Raw genomic sequence first — 20,306 nt, forward strand, 5'->3', positions numbered from 1 at the left:
GTTATAAGCTTTGTTTTGGAGGTGTTGCATGTCATGTGCTGACTTGTCCAGCAGACAGTTGGAAGCTCAGGAGAGAAGTTGAGGCCAGTCCTGTAAATTTAGGAGCCTGCACAGGATTCTTCATCGAAGACATGGGTTTGGATGAAAACTATCAGAGAGCCAAGTTTCCTGTTTATGGGACAGGAGGAAGAAGCAGGTTCTGTAATCTACTAAGAAAGTCAGAGAGTGAAAACTGAGGGAGTACTGTCTCTTCAACTACCAGAGAGAGGAGTGACTGAAGGAGTAGGAAGTCCACAATGCCAAATGCTGCAGTGTTAGCTCACTGCCTAGACTGCTGGGTGCTGGGATTAGAAGTTACTGGTGGGACTTCCCTGGTGGCCCAATGCTTGAGACTTTGCTTTCTAATGCAGGGGGTTCAGTCTCTAGTTGGGGAGCTATGATCCTGCATGCCTCACGGCTGAAAAAAACCAAAACATAAAGCAGAAGCAACCTTGTAACAAATTTAATAAAGACTTTAAAAAATGGTCCACGTCAAAAGAAATCTTAAAAAAAGGAAGTTACTGCTAACCCCTGAATAATCAGTTTCAAAGTATAACCACAGAATCACGAGTTCCAAAATGGTGGAGGCTGGTTGTCGTATGCTTAAGAGGGAAATAAGGGAAACCAGACAGGAGGAAATTTATCTGCATTTCCATTACTCATATTTTATAATTTTTATTGTTTTTCTGGCCCCTGTGACCATTTAATCAAAAAAGATTGTTGTTTTAAAGCTATTTATGAAGTGTTATATAAATATAACCATGTTTTTTTTTCAAATAGCTACATTTTCATCACATACCTCATAGTTGCAGTGCTAAAGCATTTTTATTCAGTGGACTTTTATGACTATACCAGCAGGCTGGCCTTAGGTAACTTGACTTTGTGTTTTCCAATGCATAAGAAAAGCTTTTCACTCAAATAGTCTGCTTTCTTGTGCATGATGAAGCGATCTGGCTCTAATTTGTCAAAAGGTAATTAAGATACCAGCATAAGAATATAATTAGATATTATAAACTTAAATGAGTTTGTCTATGCAGCAAATATTTTCAAGTCCACGTGTAAAGTACAGAACGTTGCCATCCTTTTTGACCCCGATTAGATACAGTCTTCTGGTCGACTTCTACAAATCGCCAAAGCCCTGATGGAAGATGCGGGCAAATACACGTGTGCGGCTACCAATGCAGCTGGAGAGACGCAGCAGCACGTTCAACTGCATGTACATGGTAATGGCGCCTCCATGTCTTAACAGAGGAGTGTTTCTGTGGCCTTTTTGAAAAACATATTGGGCCCATTTTTATTGAATTGTAATATAAAAGAGATGAGTGTTTATTTTAGTCCATATGAGCAAAGTATATCGTTTACATTATTGTCATCACTCATATTGAAGATCTTCAGTTTTCATGTTGTCAAATAGACATGCTAGAGCTCATAAACACACACACCACCTTGGGTTTTAATTATTTCAATTCTGTCAGCTGATAGCTTTATACAGACAACTTTTGTTGAAAAACCAGAAGTTGCAGATTTTTTCCTTCGCATTGTCTATGATTGTCTTGCCTGCCTAAAAGATGAATTTTTAGAAGCTATCTGTTTTTAGAAGCTAGAAGTGAGTAGAAGCTATCTTTGACTGAGGATCTTTTCTCGTATACTTTAATAAAAAGTCTGAGTGGCCATGGAATGCTTCATGAATATTACAGCTTCACAGTAAACTTGAAAGACTCCCTGACTGTCAGTGTGAGACTTCAGATCTGTAGAGGTTCATCAGAAAGGACCAGTAATTGAAGGTTTGGACTTTCCTAATTCAAGCAAGGATATTTGCAGAGAGCTAGCGAAGATCTCCTTGTATACTTTGTTCATTTTCTCTAATTCATGTGATTGCTTGTTAAACCTTTTATTCATTCATTCCATCCATTCATTCATATATTCACCCCATATTTACTGAGTGATCTTAACCTGAAATAACACCCCAGCATTTAGCTTAACTCGAGGTATATAGTAGGAAGTCAATAAATGTTTGACAAATGAAAGAGTAAATAATAAGTGAATGAAAAAATTTTGTGTGGATATTGAATTCTTCTAATCTGTTTCTTTACATGTTTTCTTTTAATTAAATCACTCAGTTAAAAAATTCAAATGATCAATTCGCTAAATGTTTCCAAAAACCCACTTTATTCTTTCCCCAGTTTTTCAGATATGAACATCTGACTTATGTCATATATATAAACCATATTTCTTAGAGGACCTTTAGTTTTTCATTTAATAATTAATTTAGTGATCAATATCTGACTGTAACCATCTTGGAATTGTCTCACCATACTTGAGGGTTGCGGGGCAGATTGACTTGCTCTTCCTTAAGTTGCCTTGAATTTACCTCATTCCTTGTGAGGCCTTCTGTATCTTTCCAGTGTTCTTTGGCAGCTGTCTCCAGCATATACTCAGCCTCAGCTTCCATCTAAGAGTGTGTTGGGGGTGGGCTTGCTCTCCTTCCCCATTTTCCTGCCCTGAGTCTCCTTGTCTCCTTTTCGTACGGATTGCTTATCTTCTCCTTTCCAGTAACTTCAATCCTAATCTGGTCTCCATTGCTGGCTAAGAGAATGCAGGTGAGTAGGATAGCATGATATGTTGCCATCATCTCAGGCACTGGACTCATGCCAACTTTGGTTTCAATTCTTTGTTAACCGTGATCTGTATAACTTTGAGCAAGCCACTTAATTAATCTCTCTGAGTAGCTGACTTGAAGAGTGCTTTCGAGGTTTAAAGGTTTTAGATATAATATTATCTCCCACTTCTACTCTTTTAGAAGCTATCCAGAAAAGAGAATTTATTTGCTCTCTAGACTGCTTTAAATTACTTAAATGAAGACTCTGTAGTGGAGAAGAGAACATGTCTCCAGAACTGGGAAAAACCAGACCTCAGTATTTGGGGCTCCCAGACTTGTATTCATAAAAATCATATATATTGCTTTTTAGAAATACAGCTTTCTGGACCCATTCCCACATCTCATGAAACAGCATCTCTCATGCAAGTAATCTGAGCCTTCACATGGGGAAACATTGGCCCAGACTATAAGACTGTTCTAGAGACTTGCCAGTGTAGTCAAGACTGACTGGAGATTAAAGTCCATGAAAGAACTCAAGTATCCCATCAAACACAGGGCAACAACAGAAAAGAAAAAAGCAGATCCAATATCTGAGATAACACAAGTCTATCAATGTACTATCTAAATATGGTAACAAAATATATGTTAGCAAGAGATTCAATTAGAGTACACAAGTGAAAAATCATCAGAGACAGGGGAAGGAGGCTGGAGGATATCTGGATCAGTGTGAAAAAAGAGAGAAACACAAGATTGGTCACTGTAAGGATTTTTAAAAAACTACCAGACTAGTCGGAAAATATAAAACAGTTTTCTTGATATGAATTACCATAGAATATAAGTAAGATATATTACTAGCTGAAAATGTTTCCTCTAATATGATCTTGACTTGTCTGGATAACATTTCATCAACCTGAAGGAAGAATAAATGATGAAGTGAACTTCTAATCTAATATTGATCATGATAACCTGGAGGAAGTAGTTAACATGACATGTGACAGGAATATGAACAGAAAGTGATGTATCATCTTGGCCTTCATGATGACTGTGTCACATTGGAGGGACATGGTGCCAGACTTGATCCTGTCCTCTTTTGTATTTGTATTCATAATTTCAGGGAGAATTGGAGATGTTAAAAAAGAGGTAGGAATTTCTAAGGGATTAGTTGATGGATTTCACAAAGACCTCAGAGGTTAAAAATGACAAATTAATCTGAGGCCAAAAATTGCATAAGAATAGGGAGAGAGTGGCTTAAAGATACGACACATTGAAGTACTTGAGATACTAATGACTCTAATTATTAATTTGATAATTCAATTTTGTAATAAAGCTAAGAAGTCAGTAATAGACGTTTGCAGTAGCCTTCTTATATTCTTGCTTTCTGAGTGCTTCCAAAGTATTATATCCAAGTCTGGTGCTGTATATTAAGAGGGACATTGAAAAATCTATAGGCAAGCAACTGTCATTTTATTATTTCTTTTATTGTTTAACCAATCCTATGGCTGTTTTTTAAAATAGGATTTGTTTTAATCCCAGGAGTAACACACTCAGCAAGCAAGTCTTTTCTATCCATACAATTGTCATCCAAAAGTATTCAATCCTAAGAAATTCAGCTTTCAAATTGTTTATTATTTTGCTTTTCTATAAAAAATGAGTGTAGATGCTTCCATTTTTCTCAAACATGGAAAAAAGTGTTTCCAAAAGGTGGAGTAAGGGTGCGTGGTCTCCTGGACTGGGAATGAAGTCATGATCATGAGGAGGGGAACATTCTTATGATCCCCTGGGTTTTCCAGGGGAAGTTCTATTATAGAAGGCAGAGGCTCTCCGTAGGTGGTCCTTTTGATGATCAAAGTTTCATAATTCTGGAAGTTCTAATTCTCTAGACCAAACTATGAAATTATATTTAAACCTCAGATACTTGCCAAGTGAGACAGATGTTTCCACAAACAAATGATTCTTTGGGGTCTAATGGCTCAAACATTCATCTGCACGTAATTATTTTCTAGCCAAAATCAACCAAGGTGAAGCAGCCAGAAGTATAATATTGTGGTGAAAAGCTTTGGACTGGGGCTGCTACACTCTCAAGTATTATCTGGAGGAGAGTGGGCTTAGATGCTAACTTTTATAAAGCTTAGTTTTCTCATCTGTAAAATGGAAAGGATGAAGATAATACCACAATCAGGGAAGTTGTTCTGAGGAATCAATATGAGACTAGACATGAAAAATATAGCCTGGTGTCTGGTTCCTAGTCATTATCTGTAAGTAGCAGCTTAATGACTGTTTTGGCCAAACACACATATGGCTTCTGGCCCTTCTCATTACACCAACATTTTAACAAATATATCTAAAGTCCTGCTGTCTTTACTGTTGGCCAGGAACTGTTTTGTGTCTGTATTACTTGTCTGGCTAAAACATTAGTAGAGCACCCTTAATTTTATTATTTGGAAGTATTTGTTTGGCTAAAATATGCTAACACCCACTTAAAATTTTTTTCTACGTTGTTTTTGTGTTTTGTGTAATAGTTCACTTGTGGCCTAGAGGAGACTTGAGAATATTGTAGAGAACTTTTCTCTTTTAAAGGGTAACTTTAGTTCAGGGCTCTACTATGCTCTTTTCTTGGTATTGGTGAACTTATTATTCATTGTATTATAATTTTCATGGTTAGGGAGTATCCAAGGCACATTTGATCAGTTATATATTAATTCAAATTTTACCATGATTTGAAAAAAATGAATTAATATCTCTGAATGATTAAAATAATAGGCAAAATTTAGACCCACAAAACGTTCAGAGGAAGGTGTTTTGATTTTGGCATGATACATGCCTGGAGCTTTTAGAAGAAAGAAAACCAGTAGGTTGAATAGAGTTCAGTCTTCTACTTGGAATACTTAGTATGCAGACATCTTATTGTTATCACAAGATATTATTACCTTATCAATTCCTCTTCTACAACAGTGTTCACCTAAATTCAAAATTCCAAGACCATCTCTTTGTGCTAGAAGGGAATAATAGTATTTATATTTTTATTTAGTTTTTATGTTTAATGAACCAGCACCATTTATTGAAAAGGCTAATCTTTCCCCCACTGAATGGTTTTTGAAGTCATTTGATGGTACATGTAAGGGTTAAATTTCTCTAAAATCAATTCTGTTCCATTGCCTAATTGTGATTCTTATGCCAGTACCACTCTGTCTTTTTTATTCTTTTTTCCCCAGCTTTATCAAGATATAATTGATGAATAAAATTCTATACATTTGAAGTGTACCATGGGATGATTCAATGTATGTATACTTTGTGAAATATTATTAAAATCAAACTAACACATCCACCATTTTCACAGTTACGATTTTTGTGTGTGTAGTGAGAACATTTAAGATCTACTGCCTTAGCAATACAGTATTTAGTAGTAGAATAGTCATCATGGTGTACATTAGATTCCCAGAACTTGATCTTGTAAATGAAGGGTTATACCTTTTGACCAGTATCTCCCCATTTCTCCCACCCCCCAGCCCCTGGTACCACCATTCTATTCTCAGGTTCTATGAGTTCAACTCTTTTTAAATTCCACATAGAAGTGAGATCACATAGTATTTATCTTTCTCTGGCTTATTTCACTCAGTGTAAGGTCCTATAGTTTCAATGCATTAAAGATCTAAATGTAAGACCAGAAACTATAAAACTCCTAGAAGAGAACATAGGCAAAACACTCTCTGACATAAATCACAGCAAGATCCTCTATGACCCACCTCCCAGATTAATGGAAATAAAAGCAAAAATAAACAAATGGGACCTAATGAAACTTAAAAGCTTTTGCACAACAAAGGAAACTATAAGCAAGGTGAAAAAGACAGCCCTCAGATTGGGAGAAAATAATAGCAAATGAAGCAACAGACAAAGGATTAATCTCAAAAATATACAAGCAACTCCTGCAGCTCAATTCCAGAAAAATAAATGACCCAATCAAAAAATGGGCCAAAGAACTAAACAGACATTTCTCCAAAGAAGACATACAGATGGCTAACAAACACATTAAAAGATGCTCAACATCACTCATTATCAGAGAAATGCAAATCATTCAGGTTGTTTCAAGTGACAGAATTTCCTGCTTTCATGTGACTGAGAACTATTCCATCTGTCTGTCTGTCTCTCTCTATATATAGTTACATTATATAATATATACATTAATATTAATTATATTATACATATATAATATATATATAATATGTACATATATAATATATACATATATAATTATACATAATTATTAATGTATATATTATAATATATAACGTACGACTGTGCATGTAATAAACACACAGAATGAGAGAGAGAGAGAGAGAAAGGTAGCATCTTCATTATCCATTCATCTATCTATGGACACTAGATTGTTTCTATGTCTTGGCTGTTGAGAATAATGCTGCAATGAACTTGGGAGTTATAGACATCTCTTTGAGATACTGATTTTATTTCCTTCAGATATATAACCAAATATGGGATTGCTGGACCATATGGTAATTCTGTTTTTAACTTTTTTGAGGAAACTTCATGCTGTTTTCTAGTGGTCATTACCATTGACATTCCTACTGAAAGTGTATGAGTTTCTTTTTTTCCACATTCTCACTAACACTTGTTATTGCTTGTATTTTTTATGATAACCATCCTAACAATTGTGTGGTGATAATTCACTGTGATTTTGATTTACATTTCCCTGATGAGTAGTGATGGTGAGCCCCTTTTCATGTACCTGTTGGCCATTTGTATATCTTCTTTGAAAAACTGTCTATTCAGGTCCTTTGCCCATTATATATTTGTATTATTTATTATTTGTTGGTGGGTTTTTTTTTTGGCTATTGAGTTGTCTAAGTTTCTTGTATATTTTGATTATTCACCTTTTATTATATATATGGATATGACACCAAAAGCACAAACAATAAAAGCAAAATAAACAAGTGGAAGTACATCAAACTGACAAGCTTCTGCAAAGTAGAGGAACCCATCAGAAAAATGAAAAGCAACCTACAAAATGGAAGAAAATATTTGCAAACCACATATATATGTGTGTGTGTGTGTGTGTGTGTGTGTGTGTGTGTGTATATATATATATATATATTTGCATTTATTGTTCATGCTTTTGGTGTCATATCCAAGAAATCATGCCAAGAACACTGTCAGGGAACTTTATTCTTATGTTTTCTTCTAGGAGTTTGTGGTGGAGAAGGCAATGGCACCCCACTCCAGTACTCTTGCCTGGAAAATCCCATGGACAGAGGAGCCTTGTAGGCTGCAGTCCATGGGGTCGCTAAGAGTCAGACACGACTGAGCGACTTCACTTTCATTTTTTCATTTTCATGCATTGCAGACGGAAATGGCAACCCACTCCAGTGTTCTTGCCTGGAGAATCCCAGGGATGGGGGAGCCTGGTGGGCTGCCGTCTATGGGGTCGCACAGTCAGACACGACTGAAGCGACTTAGCAGCAGCAGCAGGAGTTTGTGGTTTCAGGTCTTACACTTAAGTCTTTAATCCATTTTGAGTTAATTCTTTAGTATAATACTGAATTGAGTACAGTACTTGATTTTCGTATGTTAAGCCAACCCTGCCATTCTGGAATAAATTCCTCTTAGTCATGGTGTATATTATGTTTTACGTGTTGCTGGATTCACCTAACTAGTATTTTCTTGATGATTTTTTTGTCTCTTTTCATGAGGGATATTGATCTATAGTGTCCTTTTATTGACTCTGTCTGGTTCTGTTATTGTGTTACACTCACCTCTTAGAATGATTTAAGAAGTGTTTCACTCATTTTCTGCTTTTTTTTGAAAGTTTGTGAAGGACTCAGTTTAATTCTTAAATGTTTGGCAGAATTCACTATTAAAGCCATTCTCCAGTTTTGTGAGTATGTATGTGAAGGACTTTTTTATTATTATTAATGTAATTTGTTTTTATGTGTCTATTCAGATTTTCAGTTTCTTTTTGAGTCTGTCAGTGGTTTGTGTTTTCCCAAGAAATTATCTATTACATCTAGGTTATAACCTAATTGTTGGCACAAAACGGTTTATAATATTACTGTATAGTTATTTGTAATTCTGTAAGGTTGGTAGCAATGACCCTTGTTTCTTTCCTGATCATAGTAATTTGGTCTCCTCTCTTTTATTTTATCTTGGTCAGTTGGGCTAAAATTTTGTCCCTTTTATTGATCTTTCAAAAAAAACAGATTTTAGTTTCATTGATTTTCTCTTTCTTTCTATTGTCTGTTTTTGCTCTATTCTTTATTATTTCCTTTATTCTGCCTGCTTTGGGTTTAGTTTACTCTTCTTTGTTATTCTGGTTTCTTTAGGTGGAATGTTAGGTTACTGATTCGAATTTTTAATATAGTTCTTTACAGCTACGAATTTCACTCTTAAGTGTTGGTTTATGTGCATCCCATAAGTTTTGCTGTGTTGTATTTTTATTTTAATTTATCTCAGGGTATTATGTAATATCTTATATGATTTTTTCTTTGAGAAACATGCTATTTAGGAGTGTGTTATTTCATTTCTACTTACTTGTGAATTTCCCAACTCTTCTCTTACGATTGATTCATAATTTCATTCTGTTGTGGTTTAAAAACACACCTTGTATGATTTAATCCTTTTAAACATCCTGAGACTTCTTTTATAGCCTAATATATTTTATTCTTAAAAATATTACATGTGCACTTGAGAAGGATGTTGATTTTGCTATTCTTGTGTGGACTATTCTATGTGTATCTCTTATTTATAGTGTTGTTCAAGTCTTCTATTTTTGATTTTTGTCTAATTGTTATATCCATTATTGAAAGTGGAATATTGATATCTCCACCTATTACTGTTGAATTGTCTTTCTTCCTTTGATTCTGCAGAATTTTTGTTCCATGTATCTAGAGACTCCATTGTTTTGTGAATGCGTATGTTAGTTACTCAGTTGTTTCTGACTCCTTGCAACCCCATGGACAGCATTACTGGAGTGGCTGGCCATTCATTCCCTTCTCCAGGGGATTTTCCCAACCCAGGGATTGAAACCTGGTCTCCTGCACTGCAGGCAGATTCTTGCCTGGAGAATTCCACGGACAGAGGAGCCTGGCAGGCTACAGTCCATGGGATCGCAAAGAGTCAGGCATGGCTGAGTGCTTAACACTTTTCCTTATGGGCTTCCATGGTGGCCCAAATGGTTAAAAAAAAAAAAAATCTGCCTGTTCTCCAGGAGACCTGGGTTCAATCCATGGGTCAGGAAGATCCCCTGGAGAAGGAATGGCTACCCACTCCAATATTCTTTCTTTGAGAATTCTAAGGATAAAGGAACCTGGTGGCAAGTTCACGGGATTGCCAAGAGTCAGATACCACTGAGTAACTGTTTTTTGAATATGTGATTATAATTGTCACATATTTTGGATAAATTGATAACTTTGTGTCATTTAAAAATATCTTACTTGGTTGCTACTAACAATTTTTCTTTCAAAATCTGTTTTGTTTTTTATATTGGTGTAGCCTCTCCATTTTTATTTGCTTACTGTTTGCATGGTTTATCTTTTCCATCCTTTTACTTTCAACCTATTTGTGTCTTTGAATCTAAAGTGGGTCACTTGTAGACAACATAGTTAGGTCATGTTTTTATTTTTCTTTTGCTTTTTAAATCCACTCTGCTGGTCTCTTCTGCCTTTTGCTTAGAGTGTTTAATATGTTTGCATTTAATGTAATTACTGAGATGCTAGGATTTATGTCTACCATTTATATGTGTGTGTGTATGTGTTGTTTTTGTGTTCTTCCATTACTACCTTTTTGTGTTAAATAGATATTTTCTTGTGTACCATTTTGTTTATCTTATTCCTTCTTTTTCCATATTTTTGAGTTCATTTTTAGTGGTTGCCCTAAGGATTACAATTAGCAACTTAATTAATAATCTTAATACTTTGGATTAATACTAATTTAGTTTCAGTATTATAAAAACTTTGCTCCTATATAGATCCCTTCCCTTTCTCCTCTTTTGTGCTGTTATAGTCATACAAATTACAAATTACATCTTTATTCATCATGTGCCTGTTAATATATGTTTATAATTATTGATTTATGTTATTGTCTTTTAATCAGGAAGGAGAAAACAGTGTTACATGCAAAACGTACAGTTTTCTGTCTTTACTATTAATTACCTCTACCGGTGTTCTTTACTTCTTTATATGTATTAAAGTCACTTTTTATGCAGCCTGAAGGACTTCCTTTAGTATTTTTTTTTTTAGTTCAATTTAATGTTGTCAATCAGTGGACCTTAAAATAGGGAGATTATTGTGGATTATCTAGATGGACCCAGACATGTCATGAAAAGTAGAAAATCAAGGCAGAATTCAGAATGATGGGATGTGAGGTCTTTTGAGCTTCCCTGTTACTAGCTTTGTAGATGGAGGAAGGTGTCCAGAAGTCAAGGAATATGTGTCCTCTCTAAAAGTTGGAATAGGCAAGGAAATAGGTTTTCCTCTAACCCAGCAGAAAGGAAATGAGTCCTTCTGCAACTTTGATTTTAACCCAGTGAAGCCATGTTGATTTCTGACCGACAAATAATACACTTGTGTTGTTTAAACTACCAACTTTGAAATAATTTGTTATGGACGGGAAAGGAAACTAATACGGTAACTTTCCTGGACAATCTCTGTGAAGTCTGTTTTGATAGCCTTTAAAATGCCTCTGGAAAAGGGGCTGATTTCACTGAGCAAACTTTGGGTCTGGCTAGTTAAAGTCCTATGAGTGGAAATTTCCAGAGAAAGGCCAGACAGGTCAAATAGTGAGTTTTCTAGGAACGGGGCTTTTAGGTAGCTCTACTGCCCTCCAATATTTACTGTGCTTTCACTGTGGCTGCAGAGCTGTTTGTTTTCAAGATTACTGCTGAGGTAGGGAAAGAGTAATGGGAAGAAGTGAGATAAAATGCCGTAAAACTCATTCTCCTTAATTAGATTTAGTTGTTCTTCTTGAATAAACACTTCTTGAATTATTGTAAGCATTTGGTAAATCCCCCGAGTTGTAAGAAAGTTGGTTTTGATAATTTTCCAATGTTCTTTCTTTTTTTATGGTGGAGTGGATTTTGCGAGTCCTTATTCTGCCATTCTTGCTGACATCTAATCTTTTTTCTTTAAGTTCTCTAGTGGAATGAAAAATAGCCAATCTGCTTCATGGCTCTTTTCTTTCTTATTCCCACCATATTGTTATATTGCAGCAGTAACATAGCCTGTCAAAGCCGTCAATGATCACTTTAGTCCAGAAGGCTTCAAGTTAGTATTTAAATAACTATTTTGGAGGAATGTGCCATGGACTAATTATTTTTCCTTTCCAGTTGTAGAAGTCAGATAGTCATATTTAAAGGTCTTTTTTTTCTTTTTTTGCTCAAATGCCATATCATAAGTCAGATTGCAGGAGAAAACAGGAACAATATAAACATTTCAAACAGAAAGGGTTAATACATTGAGTTAGATGAATACAGATGAACTACCGGTGTGAGGGCCACGTGGCCTCTAAAGTTTGTCTTCAGGAACAACTTCCAAAAAAATAGAAATCTGATCTATCAGGTCATCAACTTTTGAGGACAGGCTTTATTTTAAACTTGTCAAAAACCAGCTTTGAATTATATTGTTTGTTATTTCTTTTGCTTGTTTGTTTGCTTTGGTGTAGTCTTCTACTTCTATTCTTTCTTTATTCCTGACTTTTTAAGGTTTATTTTGTTGGTCTTTTTCTAGAATCTGAGTTGAATACTTAGAACATTTATTTTTTGCATTTCTTAGTTTTTAATATGTTGATTAGAACTTTAAGATTGCCTTTGGGTAATGTACTGCTTATTGATGGGCCACAGATTTTAGTTTTTAATCAGTCTCATTCTAATTAACTTTTTCCACCCGTATACATTTATCTTGATTTCCTCTTTAATAAGGTTTTTCCCCATGTAGAGAACTTTGTATTTTACTACTGAGTTCTGTGATTTTCTTATTATGATTTTTTAAATTGTGGCATAAATATCTTATTGAGATTTTTTGTGACCTAACATATAGTCTGTTTTGAAAATATTCTGTTGGCATTTGAAAATAATATGTATTTTTGTTAACAATAAATACACAAATAACATGTGTGTATATAAACATATATATGTTTGGGTAATTTTAGCTTTCAAATTCTTTATAACTTTATTTTTTGTTTCACTATGTAGTTAATTTCTAAGAAATACTGAAATATACTACTTTTAGATATTTCAAATTTTCTCTCCGTTTTTATTTACAATTTTACTTTTTTATTCAATGCATAAAGCATTATCATTATAATGGATTCTTTCTGAATTACAACAGTTCAGTCAGTAGAAAGCATTATTTTTGCCTTGTATACCAGTTTGTCAGAAATTGATATCTCCCTTATTGTTGCTATATCTCTGTCCAACTCTTTACTGTCAACATTGTTACAGTTGTTTTGCTTGTACTTTTTAATTAAAAAAAAAACTGTTAACCCTCAGATAGTCTTAACTCTTTCTGTATTGACCAAGAAAATTAACTCATTCACATTTATGCCCTTGATTTACATATTTGATTTTATTTCTACCATCTTGTTTAGTTCTAATCATTTTTCTTATTCCCTTGTCTCCTTTTCCCTTTCTGTTTTTGCTAGGTTAATGGATCAGTTATTTAACTGTATATGGGGTGGAGGTGAGGGGCTCTAGTGCATTGAATAAGTTGAATTTATCAAATCTTTTTTTTTTTTTATAGTTTTTTTTTTTTTCCCCCAGTGGGTTTGTCATACATTGATATGAATCAGCCATGTATCAAATCTTTAAAATGTTTTTTATATAAACCCCAAAGTTAACATATACATAGCATCTTTTCCAAATAAGAGAAACCTCTAGTTTACTTGCAGTTTTGTTTTTCCTCACATCCCTCCTGCATTCCTTAAGATAGGAGATGTAGGGCTTTGCTATTCCAAGTTGTCATTACTTTTACACTGTGCCTCTTAAACTTTTGAATTCCTACTTTATAAATACATGGTTTAGTCACTAGGTCATGTCCAGTTCTTGCGACCCCATGGACTGTAGCCTGCCGGCTCCTCTGTCCATGGAATTTCTCAGGCAAGAGTACTGGAGTGGGTTGCCATTTCTTCAGGGGATCTTCCCAACCCAGGGATCTAACCGATGTCTTTTGCATCGCAGGTGGATTTTTTACCTCTGAGACACCAGGGATGCCCAACTTTAAAGCAGTATTATCTGTGATTATTTAAAGTTGAAAATGTAGTTTTCTGTTTTATTTTACTAACAGTTGTAACTTTTCTATCAAAAAAGACTCTAATAAATAAAAATGATTCTATATTCTTTGAAATGATTTAAGAGAGTACTGTTCTAAGGTAAAGTCAGGCTTCCCTGGTGACTCAGAGGGTAAAGAATCCACCTGCAACACGCGATACTTGGGTTCGATCCCTGGGTTGGGAAGACCCCCTGGAGAAGGGCATGGCAACCCACTCCAGGATTCTTGCCTGGAGAATCCCATGGACCAAGGAACCTGGTGGGCTACAGTCCATGGGGTCGCAAACAGTTGAACATGACTGCGTGACTAAGCACAAGGTAAAGTCAGATATTTTGAGAAATACTGATGTTCTTCACTGAAGAGTTCAAATATATTACATTACTTCTTGGTAACCAGTCCATCCTGAAGATCAGTCCTGGGTGTTCATGGGAAGGGCTGATGCTGAAGCTGAAACTCCAGTACTTTGGCCACCTCATGCGAAGAGTTGACTCATTGGAAAAGACCCTGATGCTGGGAGGGATTGGGGGCAGGAGGAGGAGGGGACAACAGAGGATGAGATGGCATCCAACAGAGGATGGTTGGATGGCATCACTGACTCGATGGGCATGAGTTTGAGTAAACTCGGGGAGTTTGTGATGGACAGGGAGGCCTGGCATGCTGCGATTCATGGGGTTGCAAAGAATCGGACACGACTGAGCAACTGAACTGAACTGAAAGGCAGTTTATCATCAGACTAATCAGATTAATTGAAATTAAAAATACTCCCTTAACTTTCTTTTACTACTCTGCTAATGTATGTATCCAAGGCTTTTCCTTTATGGGCACAAAGTCATGGATGATCCAGAAAACCTTTTAAGATCTTTTATATCCTGTTCTTCAATACTATTTAATAGTATCCCTCTGCCTATGGGGATTCTCCAGGCAAGACTACTGGAGTGGGTTGCCATGCCCTCCTCCAGGGGATCTTCCCAACCCAGGGATTGAACCCAGGTCTCCTGCTTGCAGGCAGATTCTTTACCATCTGAGCCACCAGGGAAGCCCCACTTAATAGTGTACCTTAGTTTTATTCCAAATATATCATTGTATATAAGTGAAAGAAAGGAAGGAAAAAAGAAAGAAATGACAAGTCCCAATGAGGAAACCATTTCAGTTTAATACCCTATTTATGTGTGCTAGTTAGCCTCTTTGGGCTTCTTGCAGAACCACCCAGCCTGGAGGATGCAGGGAAGATGCTGAATGAGACCGTGGTGGTGAACAGCCCCGTACAGCTGGAGTGTAAGGCAGCTGGAAATCCCTCACCTGGTATGTTTGTTTGCGGACTCTGTAATTTACCAACGTTTTAAGATTTCTGTGAATTGCTAAATCTGTCTATAAGGATACTATAGTAATTGCTAATGAAGAAAATATTATAGAATACATTTCAAATGTAAAACACTGATAAGGATATCATTTGGTGGATGATATTTTTGAATTTTCATTGCTTTTAGCTCCATGAAATAACTTACCCATTTAAACAATGTTCAGATATGTGAATAATTGCCTTACTGTGGCCACAAAACCCACAATGTCATTGTATATACATACATTTATGCTGAAAATATACTTTTAATCTAGTCTAAGTTGATTATGAACCATTCATTTGATGAGACTATTATGGTATTGATTTTCATCACTGGTAAGTTATTCATATGAATCGATAATAATATAAATTTTTTGAGGCTAATAGTGTATACTGTGTTAGGTTTTGATTAGAAGCCTAAACAAAATTTTTGTAGATGAGAGGCATATTTCTACGAGAAGAAATAGAATTGATTAAAAGTTTGCTCTCAAACAAATATTGATACATTAGAGAAAATGTAAAGAATATCATTTTTACAAATTCACTTCAAGACACTTATATTGGCCTGACTATTCATATTTTTCTAATGTTTACCTCCTTCCTCCTAAAAATCAACCTTAAAGAAATATTTAAACAGACTAGAGTGACAAGCGTAAGAATAAAGCAGTTGTTACTATTGTAGTTAACCTCTAATTCAGTGTGTATATTGAGTTTTTAATTAATTTTTTATTGAAGGATAATTTTTAAAAGAAACATTTAAATAGATGAACTTCTATTCTCCTTGCAGCTATTACATGGTACAAAGATAATCATCCACTGTCAGATTCCAGTAGTGTGACTTTCTTGAACAGAGGACAGATCATCAATATCGAAAGTGCCCAGATCACAGATGCTGGCATATATAAATGTGTGGCCATCAACTCAGCTGGAGCAACTGAGTTATTTTACAGCCTGCAGGTCCATGGTTAGTGCCACTACTAGATTGATCCAGGGTAAAGAAGCATTCAAAACGATCAAGTGAAAAAAAAAACAAAACGATCAAGTGCCTCTATAAAATTCTAGTGTTGATATTTAACAGAATGTGTTATTGTCATCTTTATTTAAGGATGCAGTGTTCTAATACTGATAAGTGTTTACATTTTTGGATTCCTATTAAATGCTCTATTTTCACATGCTATTGAACTTAAGTTTGCTTTAGATGAATTGTTCAGAATGGTCATCAACTATCTTATCAGCTAATGACAGTATCCCTGTTTGTCAATATAGTCTATCAGAATCATCGGTTCAAGAAAAGTTTTCAAGTTGTTTTCTCTAATAATGCTTTTAAGAGGAATTCATAGTTAACATACTAGAGTGGATACAGTGGAGGGAAACACACATACACACACAAACCTGGAAATCAAGAAATAAAAATGTGAAACATATTATTATGGACAGAACACATAGTTGTTATTATTCTGAGATAAAATATTCTCTGATGTTAACATGCCTTATTTTTATTTACTTTTTTGTTCCTTTCCAGTGCCCCCATCAATTTTTGGCAGCAATAGCATGGTGGCAGTGGTGGTTAATAACCTGGTGAGGTTAGAGTGTGAAGCCAGAGGCATCCCGGCCCCGAGTCTGACCTGGCTGAAAGATGGGAGCCCTGTCACTAGTTTCGCTAATGGGATACAGGTACTCTGTGTCATTTCTTAAGGCAAATCTACCATCTCATATTCAGCCCACAAAGTCGGAACAAATAAAACTGTTAAAGGAACTTGCAGAACAAGGATTCACAAATGTTATCCAAAAATGTATATATATATATACATCTATAAATATGGACACACAACTGGGATTTCTAGACAGTTCATTAAAACCTCAGTATATCTAAGAGTTCCCTTGTCTCATATAGAGTTCTGTATTTTGACTATTGTTTTAGGTACTTCTGCTTCCCTATTCCCACTCTCTGGTATCACCATAAGAGATACCCTACACAAAGAAATGTTCATCAAGAACAGAAGCAGGAATTTCCTGGTAGATACATTTAAATTTCTGAAAATAATAATGGATCAGAGAACCATCTAGAGTATAGTCACTTCTACAAAAACATCATATCAAGAAAAATGAAAAAAGACAACATCATGAGAAATGAAATTTGAGTCTGAGAACAAAATTTAAGTACTTTGAACTGACTCAAAATTTGAAATACAAAGACATATATCCCATTTAAAGTGTACCTTAATCTTGTTTTGCCTTGAAGAAGGCATAGTTATTCCACCATTCTATTTCTTGAAAATCCTTCGCTTGCAGAATTTGGGATCATAGACTATCCAGAGTCAATGTCCGTATTTTTGAGGTACAGCTATGTCAATGGAATAAAAGGGCTGTGAGTTTGACTAATTAATTTGACTGCTATAATGATATTAAACTTCTTAATTGTTCTCCCAAGAATAATTAGGAAGAGGATAAAGGTGGCTTTCTCTCTTTCTGTAGTAAGCATAGATAAAGTTGGATCTTCACTTGATCCTGTATGTGGAGAGTTGTTTTCAGTGATTATTGCCAGCTTTGGTTCTATTCTCTGTCTTCCTCCATGGAGAAAATGAGGAGATTAAATGATGCTTTCCCTCTTTAAAATATCCAGGTAGAAATACTTCTAGAGGCAGATGTTCGATTTATTAATCTCAGAAAATAATTGAAAAAGTATGTTTACGCCTACCCTTCTTAGGAGACACGTGGGTTATTTAGTGTTCTGTTCTTTGATAGGTTCTGTCTGGGGGCCGCATCCTAGCATTGACCAGTGCACAGATCAGTGATACCGGGAGATACACCTGCGTGGCAGTAAATGCTGCCGGGGAGAAACAAAGGGACATTGACCTCAGAGTATATGGTGAGACATTTTCATAATTATTTCTGCTCCAAAATAGCTGTGTTTAAGTCCTAAGATCATTGACACAGTTGAGAGTTTTTGACAATGGAGAGCTATGAACAATAGAAATGAAGTTATAAAATTAACAGAATCAGTTTCACCCTTTCTGCCTCATATCTGACTTTGACTGATTTTCCCTTTTTGAACTTCTGAGAATGAAAATGCATACAAAGATATGATCTTCTCACTAAAGCAAGCTCCTCTTCAAGTAGCTCTCTTGATCGATTCTATTTGAAGCCTAGATTTTCTTACCTTTTAATTATATGTACAGTAATATTTTATAGTTAATACTACGTCTGTGAATTAAAGGATGATTTAGGAAGCAAAAGTTGAATATAAATTAGGCAAAATTCAAGTTTTTTTCCTACCTGTGATGCAGCTGTAATATACCAAAGGAAAGGTCTGGTTCCGTCACACCAAAAAGCCCCCAGGATGAAATTGCGGTCTCATTGGCCTCCATTCATAGATTACACTCGTCATTTCACATTTTAGTATACCTTTGCATTTAGGACTTTTTCAGGTTTGTTTCTTTTTAGTGTCTCATTTGCGTTATACGTTTGCTTCCTGGAATAATGGATTTGTTTCTTCTGTGGCCCTCATAGAGTATCTGTTTAATGCAGGCCTTTCCTTCTAGGTCCTACCTCACCTCCAAAGAATTCACTCCTTTTAAAAATATGTATTAAAAAGTGTATTATTTTTTTAACCTCCAGGCCATGTGAATTGATGTACCTTTTTGAATTCGCCAAAAACAAATATAGTCATCACAAATAACTTTGACTTAATAAGTCTTAATTTTTTAATTAAAAGGCCCCTCGTGACAGCATAGATACCATAGATATCTAATATAGCTAAAAAAAACCCAGTTGGCATCAGTAAACTACCCAAAACTTGTATGCATCCCCCATTTTTGTTGCTTCTGCAGTTGACATGTGTGGGTATCCCTACTCCAGGCTTGTTGGTGCTCTGTGTCTGAGAAAACAGAGTCTAAAATGCCCAATCGCAAGGAATCTAACTCCTTCCCTTAATGGATCACTTTATGCTTTATGAAGAATTGGAATGTTTCCAGTCTAAACTGTTTTTAGAAGATGATTGGTCAGTTTAAGTTTGTGACACAGTAGCTCCTTCAGTCATGAGCAAGCCAAGCCCAGGATTGCCATTGGTATTCACTGGGTTTTAGTCAGCTCTGAAAATCTGGCTCTGGCTTTTTCCATTTCTGCATTGATTAATGTCAAAAGTGGACCTGAGAGGTGATAGAGAGTTGATATTTTCCAGGAGTTATGAAGATGTGCATGACTATTCTTTAAGATTTTGTTAAGATACTCTCATACAAGTCTTTTAGTCCAAAAACCAGAATCTTCCCTCTGTAGTAAAAGTCAAGAGGCCAGCTAACATGTACGTGTGTTTGAAAATGTGTGTGTGTTTAGTAGCTTGCTATGCTTATATATTTCTAATGTTAAAGTGTCAAACCATTTTAATTTGAAATTAGCCTCTAATCTGTCCTCTACTATTTATATTATGCCCCTGCATTATGTTCCTAAGTTTGTGGTATTAACCTTGGCAGTCTTGGGTTGGTTTGTTGCTCATGGCCAAAGACAAGTTCAGATCCACATCATAGAGTGTAGGGGTATAAAAGGAGCACGTCCTGGATAAAATAGCTATCCCTACAGTTACAAGCATCGTTCATTAAACTGTTTCTCCTTGGTATAAATTTGGAGGATGCTTTACTGTATTCTGAAGTGCTGAGACAAGAGAATTGAGTTTTTAAATGATTTAGATTCCTGCAGTATCTTTTCTTTAAACTGAAACTCAGAGAGCTTTCTTAGCGATCACACATTCCCCAGCATCTCCACAAGCATAGCCCCATGGCAGTTCTGACTTGGTTACTTACGTGTCACAGGTATAATGCACAGGATGAGAAACAGGCCCAATATACCCCTTCCTAAGCAACATGGCTGCAAAGCAGAATAGTGATATCATCTAAGAAACCCAGGGTTCTAACAGGTGGAAGATTTTTCTCTTTTCAGACTAAACAAAAAGTTGGAAATGAAAGACAGGGCAGAAAAAAATAGATGGGCTTTGGTAATATATATCCTCAACTATAATTAGATTTGCTTTAATTTATGTTAAGAAACAAATACTCTTCTGTTTTTA

At 35.5% G+C, this 20,306-nt stretch overlaps 1 protein-coding gene across 5 annotated transcripts in view; it reads left to right on the forward strand.

Annotated features, from left to right (window-relative positions):
* HMCN1 (hemicentin 1) overlaps window positions 1-20,306 on the forward strand; it is a 516,590-nt gene that overhangs the window by 314,714 nt on the left and 181,570 nt on the right. For all 5 annotated transcript variants that reach the window (XM_043924342.1, XM_043924345.1, XM_043924344.1 and 2 more), the window contains 5 exons: window positions 1,139-1,262; window positions 15,109-15,210; window positions 16,035-16,211; window positions 16,770-16,921; window positions 17,993-18,116. In XM_043924342.1, the coding sequence (XP_043780277.1) occupies window positions 1,139-1,262; window positions 15,109-15,210; window positions 16,035-16,211; window positions 16,770-16,921; window positions 17,993-18,116 (679 nt within the window). The remainder of the gene's footprint in view (window positions 1-1,138; window positions 1,263-15,108; window positions 15,211-16,034; window positions 16,212-16,769; window positions 16,922-17,992; window positions 18,117-20,306) is intronic.

This window comes from Cervus elaphus, chromosome 14, assembly GCF_910594005.1.
Source record: "Cervus elaphus chromosome 14, mCerEla1.1, whole genome shotgun sequence".
NCBI lineage: Eukaryota > Metazoa > Chordata > Mammalia > Artiodactyla > Cervidae > Cervus > Cervus elaphus.